The sequence below is a fragment of the Ixodes scapularis genome, unplaced genomic scaffold, assembly GCF_016920785.2.
Source record: "Ixodes scapularis isolate PalLabHiFi unplaced genomic scaffold, ASM1692078v2 PGA_scaffold3__209_contigs__length_174095766, whole genome shotgun sequence".
In the NCBI taxonomy this organism is placed as follows: Eukaryota; Metazoa; Arthropoda; class Arachnida; order Ixodida; family Ixodidae; genus Ixodes; species Ixodes scapularis.
In genome coordinates this window covers 93,541,830-93,559,541 of record NW_024609868.1, presented here as the reverse complement: position 1 = coordinate 93,559,541, position 17,712 = coordinate 93,541,830, and the positions used below count along the sequence as shown (strand labels likewise).

Below are 17,712 nucleotides of genomic sequence, written 5' to 3'. Positions count from 1 at the left end.
TATTAAGTCTCCTACACCCAAAGATTTGACGCTTCTGTCAAAATATAATGCACAACATGCATGCACAAGATTATTGCTCTTGTGCACATGCATGCACAAGAGCAATAATAGTAACAGTGAGAATCTCCTTGCAATTAACTATTTTCATAGGTCAAATTTTAAGGAGGTAATAGAGATCTGAGGATGCCCCCTCAAGTCTGTATTTCTATTCCTGTGGGTTTACTGGATGTCTTGCCGTCTAGAACTGTTCATTTTTATTGGCTAAAGCCCAACAAACAATATTATATTAAAAATAAGCTTCTACAAAAAAACATGAGTGTCCCTTTAAGGCAAGACACCAAATGCATTTTTTGTTTGCTGACAGATTATAATGAAAATCAATATGTATGCATGGTTTGTCTCCCTCTTTTCAAACATAAAATTAGTTTTGAGACATCTTGGTTATTTTTCGAGTTACTGTAAGAAAAATACTGTCGTAAGAAATTAGGTCATTTCTTACGACTAATTAACATAACTACCATCACAGAATGCAACAGTTTTCAAGAAAGCTAAAGGAAACACTCAAAATACTCTTGTTGGGGCATTTAAAATGCCTCATTTAAAGACAGCAGAAAATTATTCTTGCTCACAAGCGAGGCTTGTATGCACAGTCGGGAATATGGCTGAACATTTTGAATCGGTTGGTAGGTTTGTTTCTAATTTCAACTCGCTTATTGGTACCAACTGGCAGTACCCCCTTCCCCCTTCCCCCTCTCAAGCACTCAGGTACACATATGCCGCATACCCCCTTCCCCCTCTCAAGCACTCAGGTACACATATGCCGCATACCACATACCGCCGCCCAGTAGGCCTAAAGTGTATGATGAGGCGAGTTCTTGTTTTTTTTTTCTCACCCACAGCTGCATGCCAATACAGGCCTTTCATCTGAGTGGTTCCACAGCAAGGCCTCCCAATTCAAGCACACACAAGGAGACAAAAAAGAAACTCACTAGGTTTCCTTGTACAGAGCGCTGCGAGGGAAGAGAAAGCTTCAAAAGTCTCCTGGAGCACCGTGGTGTTAAACTGCATGGGCAGCATGGGCATCAGGCTGATGACAATGACGTTGGCCAACATGATGTGTGTCGGCTCCTGGTCGCCATGCTGCATACACAAACCCTACACTTAGAAACCTCAAAACACAGTCTCAAAAAACTTCCAATCCTCACAAAACCTTATCCCTTTTGTCCCTTCTGCTGCAAGTTTGAACCTCTCCTCTCTGTTTGAGAGGCTACAAGGTTTCTTCCTTTTCTCCTGGTTCCTTCTTTCCCTCCCTCAATACCCTAGCTACAGGATAGGGGAGAGTGGGAGAGGGAGGCTGATTTCCTTCTCACCTCACTCTCCCCCAACCCTCCCTTAACCTGCAGCTTGTAGCGAGGTCACAAGTAGGGTTCTGCATGTTCAGATAAATACCATAAAGTCCAAAAAGCACACCACAGTAAATACATATTGGATTCTGATTTTATTTGAAGAACTCTGAATTTAAGAACCACTAGTCGTAAAAAAACCCGACTAGTAGTTTTTATCTTTTTCAGAAATCCCAAAACAGCTTTTGCAATTCTTTTTTCTTTTTTTCACACTTTTATTTATAAACACAAAAGAATGTTTCTGAACCCTTATCACGAAAAGAGGGTGACCACCCTGCGACAACCGTCGAACCCACCCGGTCTTTTTTTGCTGCTGAATTTAGAGCACTTTTTCTTGGACAAGTCACTATTCTAGACATTCGCTGGCCTTCATTCAGCCCCCTTTTGTTCCCAGCCACGTTGACGAGAGGGAATCGGGATTCAGTCTGACTTTTTCAATACCTGCGTGCCATAGGCCGGAAGTAAAACTCTTTGCTGGTTAAGCCCAGGAATGTGTTTTGCTCAGGTGCCTTGCACCTTATCACTTTCTACAATCATCGGAGCCTTTATTGAGTTTTGCCACCTGTAAGTTAGCACAACTACAGAAAAGGTGTCCTCCGCCTTGCTGAGTACCGAAATTCCAATCACCGCATCACGAGACAGGTGAGCGTATTTAATTAGCTGTATGCGCTTATTTCCGACAAATTCATTAATATTCTGGAAGACTCTTATTGTGTTGTCTAGAAAAATTTGGTTTTAATACATTTGCTGACTGCGGTCCTCTATCTTAGGCAAAGAGCACTAAACATTCTAAAGAAACCCAAATTTTGTGAATGACCAACAAAAGCTCTAAAAAGCTTGTAATTTAAGGTTAAAAAAAAGAAAAAACAACTCTGGAAGACATTTTTTAATACTGCTAAAAAATAAACCCGAAAAATGCAGAACACCAGTGGTATAGGGCTGTGCGGCTGAAGTTTCGCCGCGCATACGCAGCGCCACTCCTCCCCCTGGCGAGGCGCGCCAATACTTGTTAGAAGTACGAGGAGCAGACGACGCGGGAGGCTGGTGCGCTTGTCGTGCTGGCCTCGCGCTTTGTAAAGTAACGTACCGAATGAAAAAGTTACCCAAATGTCACAGCATCGTATTAAACAGAAAGGTATCCGCCTCCCGAAAAGTTTTGTTTGGTTCCTGGAAGGTGATCCAAGAAAGATCGCCAGAAGCATGAATCGCCAGCTGTGAGGAGGACAGGTTTAATTATTGTTTCTCTATCTTGTCGCGTGATTCGGTATTGCAACTACGCTTGCTTGTCACATTAATACGAACCTTTTGTAGGTCACACGCGAGAGCATGCAGGGGTTTTGCGTTGCTTGGGGGCGGTATGAGCTGGCGCCCGTGGGGCCCGCAATCCGACACTGATGTTCTACGATAAGTCCCTAATTAAATAGCTAAGATGGTTCCCCATGGCTGCCTGCGAACGAAACCCGAATATACAGTTACCATTTTTTTTTATAAAGGACTTTAAATTTGAGAACCATGCTCACTTTGCTTACCCGCCCATTTTGTTCCCCAATGTTAACAAGAGAAAGCGGGTAAGTGGCCACAGACTTGTGGAAAAATTAGGCAGATAATCGTATCCCCTATTGCGTACTGACTTGAACGCATAATTGAAAAGAAATTGACGGCTGTTTTCTAGTTTTTCTATATAATATTAAAATAATGTAGTTAGCCCACAACAGGCATCATTACTTCTTAAGGGCGTCACAAAATTAGACCCTAGAACGTCCTTGGGTCGACCAATTTGAGCGTGTTGGCGATGTTAGATGTTCCTAATGTAATAGCTAGGATGGTTCCCCGTGGGTGTCGACAAAATAAACCCGATTATGCAGTTACTATTTTTTAAACAAGTTTAAATTTGAGAACCCAGCTCATCTTGCTTACTAGCCAATTTTTCATTTTGATAAATTAGTGGAGACTGGGTCGAGAAAACTAGAAACATCAACCGTGGGCAGAAAGAGGTATCTCTCATACACGGTTGATATTTTTAGTTTTTTCGCCCCAGTCTCGGGCAATTCATCCAAATTGTTAATATACACACCGGCTCGCCTGCGGTCTCACAGTTTTTCTATCAATTTTGTTCCCTTTCTGGTGCTTACAAGAGAAGGAGAGTAAGCAGCGAAAGACATGAGGCCCAATGAGGCAGATAATCATAGCCCGTATTGAGCACTGAGTGACCTGAGCGCACAGTTGAAAAGAGATTTACACTGACGGCCATACTCTTATATTATTTTTATACTTTTATATTATTAAAAGGATGTATTTACAGGCATAATTACTTTCCAAGTAACTCTAAAACATCAAACCCGGACATCCCTCGGTCAACCAATAAGAGTGTGTTGGTAATGCTAGATCTATAAATTGAAAACAAAATAAAGAAGGCGAGCACAGGGCACGTCACAAAGGCCAGTAACTGAGCATTCATGACTGAAATTTAATATTAAGTAATCTTTTCTTGCAGAAAGAGAGTGAAGGAATATTGACGATCCTCTCCTGTCACACAGACTCAAGATATATCAAGTTTAATTGTGCCTAAACGGAAAACAAAACAAATAGTGACGCAAAAGTATTTATTTGTTGTGAACCGGAACAGTGTTCAAAATTATCATTCTGCGGTCACATAAAAATAAGTTTAAAAAAAGGGGACGCTTTTCAACGCAAATGCAAGTTTATTGGAGATCCCTCTCTTCACTAATAAAATTAAAAGTGGGTTACTGACGCTCGTACATGAATTGCGATTTTACCGCTTTGACGGCAGCAACACATGCGCGCAAACACAGCAAGGTGTTGCGACGTATAGTAATATATATATATATTTTTTGTTGGACCCGCTCAAAATAAAAGCGGAGGCCTTATTGACATACCGTTTTGGATTTTTATTAGAACCTGACCCAGTGTTGCGATCAGGCTGTACGTGCCTCGTCATTGACTTCATTCGGATGAATTAGAACAGGCGCGGCATGCTTCCATCAGCAGGTAACTCTGAGAACTGACCTGAGTTCAAGGTATGTATGCGACAGCGCAGCTGTGCGCTAAAAGACAATTTAAACAATATTGCATCCTCATTTTTGTCCGAATAGCCCTGACTTTGAAGAGCTAGCGAAACCATAAAGAAAAAGAGCATTTATCTTGAGGCAGATGTTACAGTCAACCCTGTCTTGCACTTGCGAGACACACTTCGCAAACGACAAATACTTATATGCCTGAATTATTTGCTCCACCCCGGAGACCTGACACACAGGCAACCTTTCTTTGCGGAGTTTCGCTTCCCTAGAAAATGATCACAGTTTTTTTAACGCACAGAAAGCTTCAACGCGGTGCCCGCCATTGCAACTGGCAGCGCGATGGGACGAGCGAACGGCTAAGTAGGGCGAATTTGGGCCACGGCGCGGCGCCACTGGTATCGCTCCAGCGCGCCCCCTGGCCCAGCCGAACGGTCCCATTGCACTTTTCGCTACTGTCTGTGGGAATGCCCAGGAGAGTAAGACACTTCTCTGGCACTTATTTCATACCATTGGACTTGCACTGTTTTGGTAGAAAAAAGCAGTCGGGGGTAAAGGCATGAAAAATAGTGTTAGACATAGATGTTGTAATCAATGTAAGAGTGTATAATGCTGCATGTGGCACTCACTGTTATATGTCTGTCATCCACTGAATATTTGACAAAGCTGGACAAGCACACAAACTGCAGAAAGACTAGCCACAGTCTTGCCTTTTCCTTTCTTGCCATCTGTTATTTTCAAGAAACCTTTTTTCTGACAGCACAGCATGCCCATTCTCTTTTCATTATGCTCAAATGATTACAATGATTGCACAAAGCCCACAGAGATTATTGTACTGATCACAGCTTTTTCTTACCTTAATGATCCCCAAAATCTGACTTAGGATCTTGTGACTGGTGATGCAGTGAAGCCAGGAAGGCTGCTTGTGCACAATGTTTGTGATGAGCTTAAGGGTGTCAAGTCGCATCTTTCCCCGAAGTGAGTCCAGCAATTTGTCGAACAGGTACTGAAATAAAATAGGCCCCACAACAATCATATCACACTTCACGGGACCATGGTAAATGCTATGAGTAAACCCAGTGCCATGAATCTGTCGTATGAACTTCAATTGGACAAAGAGATACAGTGAGCACAAATGCAAGGCCATGCGATATACTACTCGTACTAGACTAACTAAGGGGGCCCAAAGCATTTCTCGTGGCTTACTCTAGGATGAAAAGAACTAAAATAAAATTTACGACATATTTTAATGAGATTAGAGTCATTTGCATGATTTTCCAGAGAACTATATGTATCCGGTAACCACTTAAGGTTGTGTGTCGGATGTCACCCGACAAAGAAATATTCTCGTTGCAGTCAGGTGTCAGGGCTCCCCGACAGCCCCATTCCTGCTTTGCGAAGAAGTGTTGCATACGTTCTGACATTTTTAATTCGCGCCATCTATCGCCAAGAGAGTAAGCATGACGCCTTTAAATTTTAGCTGTACCTGACGTGGCACAAGTAATGACACTTTCACAAATCATTTTTTTTCTGGACGAGCAAGATTTCTCTTGCACATTTACGCCTCATTTATTATGGAAGCCCTTTCTCCGTTCCTTTTTTATGGAAAAGAAGTGAGCGATTCAAGTGACGGTGATTTTAGCGGAGGAGACAACCCGGAAGGGGACCCTGAAAGTTTCTGTGATGAATCCTCAGAGAATTTTTGTGGCAGTTCTGCGATTGATAGTGATGAGGAGAATCCTACAGACATTGCCATTTCTCAAAGCTGGACACCCTACTTGGATACAGACCAAGGTTCTGAAACTCTTTGATGTACAAACAGTCTGAGCACGTGACCCTGCATGCCAACCAAGCGTGCCGACAGGTCACTGAATCATGTGGCGTTAAACGTTGTGCCTCCCTCATAACAGGATACAGCACTTTCAGCTTTTTCTTCACAAACACTTTGATGATGAATATTATTTATGACCACTATACTCTTTTTCACCTCGAGAAAAAAAGGAAGTTTTGCACATTGTTTGTTCGCTGCACGAAGCAGTTCTTACAAGATTTGTCTGCTGGAGGAAGAAGCAATGCTTTTGGCACTTGGAGTGTGTATGTGTTGATAAGGTAACATCTGTCTAATCTCAAATGGACCTACATACCGTAGAATACCGTGCATCCGCCCATACCACATTAAGCGCCCATTCCTAATTTTGGAAAATCTGAGAAAATGTGCACAGTACATTGATATGTAGAATTGATGACCGGACAAGCGCCCATCCCCTATTTTTTCATGATTATCTCAAAATTTAGAGTGGGCGCTTGCCCGGTATTTTACGGTATATCTTGATTCTCTGCTCTTGAGGCGAAAATGAGTATAGGTGACGTCATTGTTTTTAGGGCAAAATAATTCTGACCCGAGGGACAAATGCGAAAAGTCACATGACCGCAAAACGTTAAGCTTGATGCATGCCATCCCCCGTAAGCTGCATCTGTAGGACCTCATGCCAAAGATAATAATTTCGTGGAGGGATGATAGATTCAGAGGTCTTCCTCAAAGATCCATACCATAATTTCCATATAGATTCGACAATATAGAGACGTTGTAAGCCATTACAATGCGTCACATTATAATCACTTACAACATTGTAAGCCATTACATTATGTCAGCAAGCAGCCCAAAATAGGGCAAGATAGTTTTGTCTGAGCTGAGGCTGCGAGTGGCATATTTGGCATTGAGCAACTTGTACACACAGGAGTCTGCATCATTGAACATTGAACACTGGGAATCAATTCTCTCTGTGTGCTGTAGAGAAGGCAGAGCATCACTGAGCACGAAGATTTCCAAAACCACTTACCTTATTGTTCGGTTCTCGGATCGCAACTAAGAGATCCAAGCACCGTTGAGATCGTGTGGACAGGTAGTATTCAACCAGTCCATTTAAAACGCCCGGGTCCTTATCTATTAGACACAAAAAGAAAAATGTGTTGCTGGGATGAAAGGCAAATACCGCACAGGTAATAAATTCATTTCGAAAGTCACGTGCTTACTGTTAAAAAGGTCTAAAGCACTGCACAAAAGCGGAACAAGCGAAACCCCAGAACGTAAGGATCTAAAACTTCGTTAGGCAGAACTGAAGTGGCATTAGTAGAATTTCTAGGGTTCCAACGTTAGCGGTGTCTTTTGTGTCTGCCATTGTGCAGGGATTTCACAGCTACAAACAAATGGCACACTTTCGAAAGTGGTCCATAAGCCGAAAAACCGACTTCAACTGACGGATTTCTGTTTGTATCGTTATATCATTATATCGTTACGCTCTCAACCTCTCAACACCATTAACTCGCCTCGCACCACTCCTTTTGCAAGAGCGTGTATGTCATCCACTGAGATCACCGAGTGAGCCACACGGCGACACAAATGTTATCGGAGCCCCAAAAGACCACCGCGGATCCGAACTACCGTTTGTACGAACGCGCCCCGTGTAAACAAGTTTGTCAGCACCGCCGCACGCGAGAAGACAAGAACAAACAACACGCGACGCATTTGCACGAACTGAGACACAAACCGCAGCTTGAGATCGCAGTTTTGCACAAACGTTTTCACGAATCGGTGTACACGCCGAGATGAACCCCCTGCAAGAGCCACCACGACCCACAAAACAAACAAACAAACAAAAAGAAAGGGCAGAGCGCCGCTCACTGTTGGCAAGGGACTGGTTGACGAGTTGTTTAAGTTCCTCGATGTCCTGGACATCGGAAGACTCCAAGATTGTGAAAAGCTCCATCGGACAATCTCAGATTCACTCGGTGCTCGAGCTGATGAAGTGAGGGCACGAGCACGTTTCCAACAGCTGGGCGACGGCTGGGTCCCAGTGCACTTGCGAGCGGTCGAGGTGCGGCGAACAAGAACAAAATAACCCCTCTTCGTGTCGTGACAGCGGACAGATTGGTCAAGTGCCGCCGCCACCGCGGCCTGTTTACACGATAAAGACAGGCTGGCGCATGCTAACAGGGACCACGGAGCAGTTTCAAAGTGCATTTGCACAGACTGTACAGCACAGAGCGCATCGTCGGGTTGAGAAGTTGCCGAACTCTCTTTCTTACCGCTTTTTTAATTTTTTTATTTTACACTTGCCGGGGGTAGTTGCTAAAGTCAACCTGGTCTGTCATGACACTTGTATTATTGCGCTGGTTGTGAATTTTTAATTTGAAAGGAAGTAATTTATAAGACTTTTGTTCGAATTTAAAAATATTAAATCTGTTTTTTTTATTAGTTTATATCAATTTAATATATAGGAAACCTTCTGTGTAAAATTGCATAGAATGACACTAGTTTTTTTCGCGGAACTAGCGTCAGGAAGAGCGTGATAAGGATGTCACTTATGGTTCGAAATAATAAACTAAAAAGTTACACTAGCTCCTCTGGTGATGTTGGCTGGTACTTTCGTCCCAACTTGTAAACAAGTCGATTTCGTTCGTGATTACAGCTGCAGGCTGTAAACAGCTGCGAGGATTTTATTACCTCACTTTGAGTGATTAGTTTTCACTCTTCAGCGATCTGAAAAAAAGTTTTATTTTCTGTTTCCTTACAGGTTTATCACAGCCAACAGCCAACGCCCGGGCACTGACAAATCCCCATGGTGAACCAAAACCGAAACCGCAGATGTTTACGTAAAAACGTAAAAACCGCCCTCAAGCTCGTTGGAAAAGCGAGACCAGTGATACCAGCACACAGTGTACCAGTACCACGGATGGAATGGTGCATATAATCCTTCCTGTTAGTCTTATTATAGTTACACAATAAAAGAAAATTGTATGACGATACACACAATATTTTGTACTGATGCCAGAATATTTTCAATGGCAATTTTATACCAATCTGAAAAAGAAAATATCATGGAGATTTTGAGGACTCCTACTCCTCCGAAAAATATTCAAGCATGCGACTCATGTTACTTGTTTTATTTTTCTGACTCGAATCCTTTTCGGTTTTGCTTAGCCGTCGCGGTCGTCGCCGAATTCGAGCGCTAGAATCCAATCCAGCAACGTTGATGGTTTTGTAACAGTGTAGTCTTTGAACACGAGATGCCGCTACCAGTCCGCTTTTTGCTTTGGACGCATTTGGTGCGCGCGGAAGATTTAAGCAGGGCCGGCGAGGATACTCCACAGGTTTTCCCGTAGCCGTACGCCGTCCTTCGTCGAAGGGGAAACTTCGCCACAGTTAGTTATGATACTTGGCAACTTGGGGAGGTTGGCCACTGTGCAATCATATATAAATGCCTTTATAGATGTGTTGAAGATTGCTAATTTCATAAATATTAATTGTTAAAATGATCTCAACCACGAAAGGTTTTCCTTTCTCTTTAATTGAAAATAAATAAAAAAAAATGAATGTGTGTTTTTCTTTCTCCACGATGGTGCAGGAGCGGATCCAAGGAGGGGGAGGTGGGCGGGGTGACGGGGGCGGCCGCCCCCACCACCAAACGAAGTCGACCCCTCCCCCCTTCCCCCTTCTCGGAGGGCAATTTGACATGGGTGGACCCGCCGGTGCACAAGAAAGAATGGGAGAATAGTATCATTACAAATTTTAGCCCCCCCCCCCCCCCCTCCAAAAAAAAAAAAAAAAAAAAAAACCCGGAGTTTTGGAATTGTTTTTGCGATTGTGAGATGGTAAGCACGCTTTTAGCAATTACGTGACTTGACCTCTTGGAAAAGTGTTTCCACCATGCGTGCATTACAAAAAAAAAAAAAAAAAAAATCAGCAATTAAAACAACTGTGCAACAGTTGGTGTCTCGACCTTTCTGAAGTAAAGAACAAAAAACCGCTTTTGCCTGCATGTCGTACTTTTTTTATTTTAAAATGGGCAAAGATTGAGGTTTCGGCACCTCTCAACTCCTTCACCATCTTCCGAGTCACGGGAGCTGTGACGTCAATAGGGGTCGCGCAGGGTTCAGGTGAAGTAGAGTTCCTGTATAGCTACCTACGGTAGGGGGCCTATACAGGAACTCTAAGGTGAAGATCTCTCTCTAGAGCCATCAGTGAGCAGCGAGAACTCCTTCGCTCAAGGCGACCGCGTGACCACGTGCTGGCGGGCGCAGCCAACACCTCATAGAAAAGAAGGCCGTGGCTTTCTTCTCGTGACGTCACAAAGGAAGGCCATCGGGGGCGTGCGTCGATGCGAAAGCAACGCGCGTGGATCGACCGTCGTAACGTGCTTTTAGTCGCATGCGCGTCTTATTAGCTCAAATGAAATCTGCACATAGCAACGGATCTAGAAAGCATTTTATTACACGGGCAAAATATTACACCGCTAAATGATCGGTACGACATGGCATGAGGTAAGCTTATAAGACGTCGATAGAAAAATGTGATTGTTTTAAGTCGAAAACATTGAGTCACGCAATTATTGCTGTAGGAATGCAAATTTTATACAGAAATACTTCGGCAAAATGGCGAGACACGCATTGATTGGACACAGCAAAACAGATCACAGTTAAAAATCAGGTAGACGTACTCAACGCGGACAAGGCTAGACAAGCGTCACTTGCGATCATGTAAGCGATGTTATCGCGTGGGTCACTGAATTCTCGCATTATACCTCGGCCACATGGCAAAATGAATTCAATTTCGAGTGAATGAATATATGGGGTCGACAAATCAGCTTGTGACGCTCGTAGAATCATTCAAGACCGCGAGCTGATTAAATCCCGTATCATTTAATGAAAATATATCAACTTTTCCGTGTGGCAGGGTACTAAACTTACTATTTACAGTCACCTAATTTATTTCTCCTTATGGGCTCGAGCTGCCTTAGGACAAAATATAACTTGTTTGTATACAATAATACTATTGCCTTCATAAGAAACTAGTATAAACGCGGTAAAGGCAATAAAACATCAATAGTATAAATAAACACATAAGAACATACAACGCATTTTCAATAATTACACAAACTTATTATTCACCTTCCAGTGAGAACTAGAATATTACCACGCATGTTTACAAATGTCGACGCAACTGCACACGGATAACGACGAAAAACCTGATACCATTCTATCACAAGATTATAAAAAAAAAAAAAGAAAAGAAGAAAAAAAAACGACGGCAGCGCAAATTTATTTGCGTCCTACATGACCAAGAAAGCCCGTAAATAAGTTGTTTCTCACCTGTCAATCGTATCCATACGTCCCGAAATTTCCGTCACTAAAACATTTGAACACGAACTCCAAGAAGACTCTCTCTGCCGAGAGAGGTCTATCGATAATTGACCAGTGTCATCGTTGGCTAATAGACTACTTCCATAAAGCCCTGCATGCAACACGGCGCGCGTTGCACTCTGGGAACTAGTTGGCCAGGGAGGAAAGTGACATGGTTTCGGTTTCGATCGACACGTCGACAAGAGATTATACACAAAGCGTGGACTAGAAATGGCCGTTATTTTATGTTTTCTGGTCCCAAGAGCGTCATTTGTGGTCTCTAAACTAACCTAAATGGCCAGACCTCGAAGCTTTAGCACAAGCCCGATACGTATAGCTTGTCTTACGCATGCTTGTTGTATTTTTGTATTTGAGCATTTCTGTTAGTGTTTCGAGGTATGGTGGAGTAGCTAGTGCTAAATCTCGACGCTGCGAAGCTCGGGGATCTTGCTTGTGTGCGAATCAACAAGCTGCAGACACCAGTAAGTATGTATACATCGAGCTCGCGCCTTTACATTAGTGTTGCTGATTAGGAAGTTCGTTTGTTTCGTGCGTCCATAGACAAAATATAACTTTTTGCGATTACTGTTTTTCTTAATACGCCTGAGTACGCGAGGTAAAACTAGGAGGCACCATTGAAAAGCTCCATTTGAACACACTTCTCACCGCTTATCTGTACTGCCCCGCAGCACTGCACGAATTCGTGAAGTCGCCACCCACTTGTATTTCACTAATATTCGACATCGCGTATACGCATAGTTACCCTGCAATCATATAGGCACATTCGCACATACGAACCGTTTTAAGAAAGCAAAAGTCGAGCACTTGTGTGAAGAATGTCGCACCATTCGGTGGAAGTGCGCCGCATGAACGAAATTATTCAAAGCGCATTTGACAGTTGCTAATGGCCGTAATATTTGTTATGTGTTTGCTTTCTTCCTCACTGCGTATGCCGAAATAATTTCAGACACATCGTTCAGGCACAGATCTTGGGCGTCAGTAAAAGGTCGTCCAAAAAGGCTTAGCGAGGAGTAGGGGACGATTATTAGGGCCCCCATTGTAGCTAGCCGATCTCAGCGTTAGCGAAAACTTAATCTTATATCAGCATAAAATTTGAGTGTGAGATATGTGATGACACGAGGAAGACATCATAGTAACTTTTGTGCAGTAGTGAGGTCGAATTTATTGCGTTTCCTTAAAAGTTAATGCGCCAACGCTGGCTCAACTTCGATACCATTGTGAGGATGCGGCTTGCTTTTCGCCCAATGAAGTAACAAGAAGCGGACGTTTGGCAGACAAAATACGTGTAGGGCTCAAGGTGACCAAATTTCAGTTGTAGTTCACTGATACTAGACTGGATTACTGACACGAGCTCAAAGATGCACTCGTGGGGTGAGGTGACAAGCCAGGTCTTACTACGTTAGCATACGCACGCACAATATCCAGTGTTTCGGGAACCAAGGAAAGTGCCCCGGTCTTCGTTTTTGTGTCACACGAGAATGAGTGTATTGTACATTCGTGAAAAGTCGGATAGTCGAAAACGCAAGCAGCGCGTTCGGTCGCGGCGTGATAGCATGAGATGAAGCTGCTCACTCGAAACCGAAACTGAGTGGCCAACTAGTTCCCAGAGTGCACTGCGTGATATTTCGCCGCGATGGGGCGCGTCGGTTTTGGAAGAAGTCCATTGCCACAAATGTCACTCAAACCGTAGCAGGACTTTTTCTGCGAATCCACGTAAATGCTGTAGTATCCAGCGAACACAAAAGAACTACCCGGGACTGCGGTGACGACAGAAAACCGACGAGAAGTATCAAAAGAACCACACACGAGAGTAGCGACAGCAGTGTAGGACGAAAGGCTTAACATAATCAACGTATCTCTTGCTCGTGTGCGCTCTCTGCGGCGATGACTGGATTTTTTTCGGTGTCCTTGCCTTCTAAAATGTCTCACCGTTTCTTTTCAGACAGTCAGCAGCTCACACACAACGCAAATTTACCAGAATGGGAGCCCGTATGAGGGAAGATGTCGCATCGGAGCCGGTTCATTTGAAAAGTTTGGGGAACTGCGGGACTGCACGTAGTCCCGAGGTTACGGGGATAATCATAAATATAAATTTGGTACTTTCAACCTTGGTAACGCTTTGTATATTACGTTTATATTATATATAATAAATTGTACAAGCCTGCTTTTTTTTAAACGTATAGTAATGTCGGATAAACGCGCACAAACACCACCGCGCCGCTCGACAAAAAACTTTTTTTTTTTTCACGTCGATACCAGATATTTTCTCACGTAGTTGCGCCATGGCCTTCCTTCTCCGACATTGTGACGTAACCACTCGAAGCACTACGGCCTTCTCTTCTAGGAGGTGTTGGCACAGCGCGAACAATATGGTGAAAGGTGGAAAGTCTCATCCAGATCCGGCCATACCCGTCCGGCTCTGTCCCCCTCCCCCTCCGGCTTCTGGCGGCTGTTCGCGGTAGTAGATAGAGCTGACGGTTTTGTGGACCTAGGATAGATGGCGCCCCTAAAACTCCGTATAATAAAAGTTTTGTCGATGATACCAGGTTTTTGACGCATTTATATTTATGTTGGAACGACAAGATTTATAGGAAAGTTACCTGTTATCGAGCAGGTATTCGTACAACTTGCTATATTTCTACAAGACCCCCATTGACGTCATGCAGTATTTATTTATTTATTTATTTCAATACCCTCAGGGCCAACGGCATTACAGAGGGGAGTGGGTTGTATTCAACAAGAAAAATTATACAATGAATAGCTTAAAGGCAAAGCACAAATTAGTTATGAACAATACAAGTTAGAAATAGCAATTTTAAACAAATCATCCGCCTGGATTATGGCGATGGAGGTGGGAAGGCGGTTCCAATCCAAAGACGTTTTGGGAATGAAAGATTGTTGAAATGTGTTTGTGCTACATAGTGGTACACCTACTTTATGAGGATGATCAAGACGGGATGAAACATAGAAAGGTGGTGTGAGGAGACGTTGACGGAGGAATGAGTTAGTGTGAAATACTTTATGGAAGAGAGACAAACGGGCTACCTTTCGGCGTGAGGCAAGACTAGGCAAGGATAAGTTAGACTTCATAGAGGTGACACTTGCAGTGCGTTGATAATTACTGAGGATAAAACGAGCGGAACGATTTTGAACAGCTTCTAGGGGGTTAACCAAATTTAAAAGGCTCGGGTCCCAGATAGACGACGCGTATTCAAGCTTTGAGCGCACAAGTGTTTTATAAAGAGTTAATTTCAGAGAGGAGGGAGCTAAGGAAAAATTACGTCTTAAATAGCCAAGCATGCGATTAGCATTACTAATAACGTAACCAATATGTATTTTCCAGGAAAGATCAGATGTTATGTGTACACCCAGGTACTTGTAAGACGATACAGAAAGTAAAGGAACATTGTTAAGACAGTAGCAGGGAGAAACAGAATGGTTCTCATGGCCGCCGCTCGCGGCCGCAGGTTGGTGAATATTCTAATTTTTGCCTAGCGATTACGCGGCGGAATCACAAAATTTCGAAGGAAGGAGGTGTGTTTTCTGTCCTTTGTGACAAGATGAACAATGTCAAAAGTAGAAGATGCCAATTCTTTCAACGTTAAAATCGTTGCGCAGCTCCTTTCAAACAAAACAAAAACGTTTGCCCACAAGAGTTTACGTTTACTTCACCAAAGTAGTGGTTGTACTAGTAATGAAAACCAGCAACACATCCGCGCACCGTCTCATGTTTGTGTCAAAGTGAACGCCTCAGCGGTCGACCACATCCCCGTGTTATTTATTTATTTATTATTTTATTTATTTTTATATACTGCTGGCCCGTGGGCCGTGGCAGGGAGGAACACACATCCAACAAACGAAAGATGTGCTGTTCTGTCCGTCCTTATGTTTATTCTTTCAGTTTTATTTAAATTCACCAACGCGCTCACGTCGAACTAAGATATGCCTCCAATAAAGCATTAAACAATATCAGCTTTACTATATCTGATACAAAACGTGCCCAGAGCGCAAATGAAAAGAAATAGAAAAAAGACTAAATACACATAAAAAGAAGGGACAATCAATTTAACAGTGGAAATAAATTGACAACAATAAACGAAGGCACCATGACATGTACACTACAATACAGCACACGATACATACACATGTAACTTCAAAGAGAGGAAAGAAAAATAAAATAACATCGATACGATATCTTCACATCTTAAACAAAGTAAAAAAAGTCGAACAGCATCTTTAAACATCGAAACATCTTTGACATTGACAATATGTTCGGGAAGCTTAAACTAACCGTTAATCGTGTTCGAAAAAAAAAAAAAAAAAAAGAAATACGGGAAAACATTGATTTTGGCCAAATACGATTGTAATACTTTGTAAATATTCACTCTTTTGGATCTGTCGGTAATGTTCTTATAATAAGTGTCGCGGTTGATTATGATTTGGCCATGATAAAAAAAAAAAAAAAAAAAAAAAAAACAGAAACATTAGCCGTGCAATTTTTCTCCTAATCGCTGGAGGCTCCAGCCCATAAACACTCAACATTTCTGTCACAAAGGACGTTGATTTGTAGTTTGAAGTTATGACTCGTGCGGCCTGTCTCTGTATTCTCTCGAGCCTGTTTACGTCGGTCTTGGTGGCGGAGTCCCACATGACCGAGGCGTATTCGGCCGTATTGGAGTTTTGTAGGCTGTAAGTCTTATTTCTTTATTTTTTTATTTCTAAGTTTATGTGCATGCATAATTTCCTATACGCAGCTGCGCAGATGTTTACCATATGTCGCTGCCATTTTAAGTTTTGACTTACTGTTACCCCTAAGTGCTTGAAAGTGTCTGTTTTGGTCAATTCTACTTTCCCAGTGTGATACCGAAACAGATATACACTCTTCTTATTAGTGACGTGGGTATATTTTGACTATACTCACGTCATTGTTTTCGCTTTAGGAGTACGTGAAATAGCTTTAGCGGGAGCCGGTCGAAGAAAAATAAAGGGTTACTGTAAAGATTTTTACTCCTCATTTAGACGCTCAAAGTGTGCACACGCGCACGCCCCTCGGTCCCATTCAGTCCGTCTCCATATTCCAAACACTTCCGACGACACTGACCCCACGCGCGCGATTTTCTTCACGAATGGGTGTTTCCATGTAGAATCATACAATCATGGTCGGGGTCGTATTTTTAATATTTCTGAGAAAAATATGTGTGAAAGGCATGTGCTCGGAAGGAGCAGTCAGCTATATATGAATTAAATCGTCTAATGGCGAATTCCACTGGTCGTTTCGGAGGATCGACTTTTCTGGAGCGAGCCTATTACACTGGGCGATCGGGATCGAGACCGACGTGTTTCACTGGTCGTTTTGAATTAACTCCCGCTCCAGATCTCGATCTGGATCCGAGAAGAGTCGCTCCCACGATTTCGGCGGATTCAACCGGAAGCCAGCCGGGCCAGCCCTCGGCGCACACACGTGACTTCCTTTCTCGTGGGGCATCTCGCCTGATCTCGCCCATCTCGCCTCAGAAGAAAAAGACGCACGTCGCGGGCTGGGCTCCTAGGTTGTCTCGACATCAGAAGAATTCGTAATGGCCGCTTGCTTACCCCTTGGCTCGACAGCCGGTTCGTTTTCCAGGAAGGAGAAGAGAAGGTATTTGCCGCGCTACGGGCATTCCGGCAATCTTTGCTAGAAGTGCCTGAGCCATTCCTGCCGCTCGTGCGTCGAACACGTGCGCCGCGATTGCGAAAACGTCTTCGAAACGACCGCGGCGGCCGCGGAAAGGGGATTCCCGGGCAGTTGAATGACGGGAAGGCATCCGCCGATCCCGGAGCAGTGGTCATGTTCCCACGGGGGATTCGTAGGCGGCGCGACCCCCGTTCGGATCGTGTGCTCCAATCCGGATCTGGTCAACTGATCCCGGCGCGCTCCAAAAACGCCCAGTGGAATTCGCCACAAGCTTGGAGAGAAAGCACCAGTGCGATTTGCGACCGGAAGCCTAGTATCGTCAATTTTGGACGCTTGTGGGATTTATACTGTCAGCCGGCGTAGACTTTCCATTTTCCCGAGGGGGACAGGCTGGGATGTT

At 43.5% G+C, this 17,712-nt stretch overlaps 1 protein-coding gene across 4 annotated transcripts in view; it reads right to left on the bottom strand.

The window, feature by feature from the left end:
* Positions 1–8,533, bottom strand: part of LOC115313145 (hamartin) — a 73,214-nt gene extending 64,681 nt beyond the window's left edge. For 2 of the 4 annotated variants that reach the window (XM_029972063.3, XM_029972064.3), the window contains exons 1-4: positions 8,121–8,533; positions 7,279–7,382; positions 5,295–5,444; positions 990–1,140 (exon numbers count right to left, since the gene is read on the bottom strand). In XM_029972063.3, the coding sequence (XP_029827923.2) occupies positions 990–1,140; positions 5,295–5,444; positions 7,279–7,382; positions 8,121–8,205 (490 nt within the window). In that variant the 5' untranslated portion in view covers positions 8,206–8,533. The remainder of the gene's footprint in view (positions 1–989; positions 1,141–5,294; positions 5,445–7,278; positions 7,383–8,120) is intronic. The other 2 variants (XM_029972065.4, XM_040503250.2) reach the window with 1 other exon arrangement.
* Between the last annotated feature and the right edge of the window lie 9,179 nt (positions 8,534–17,712).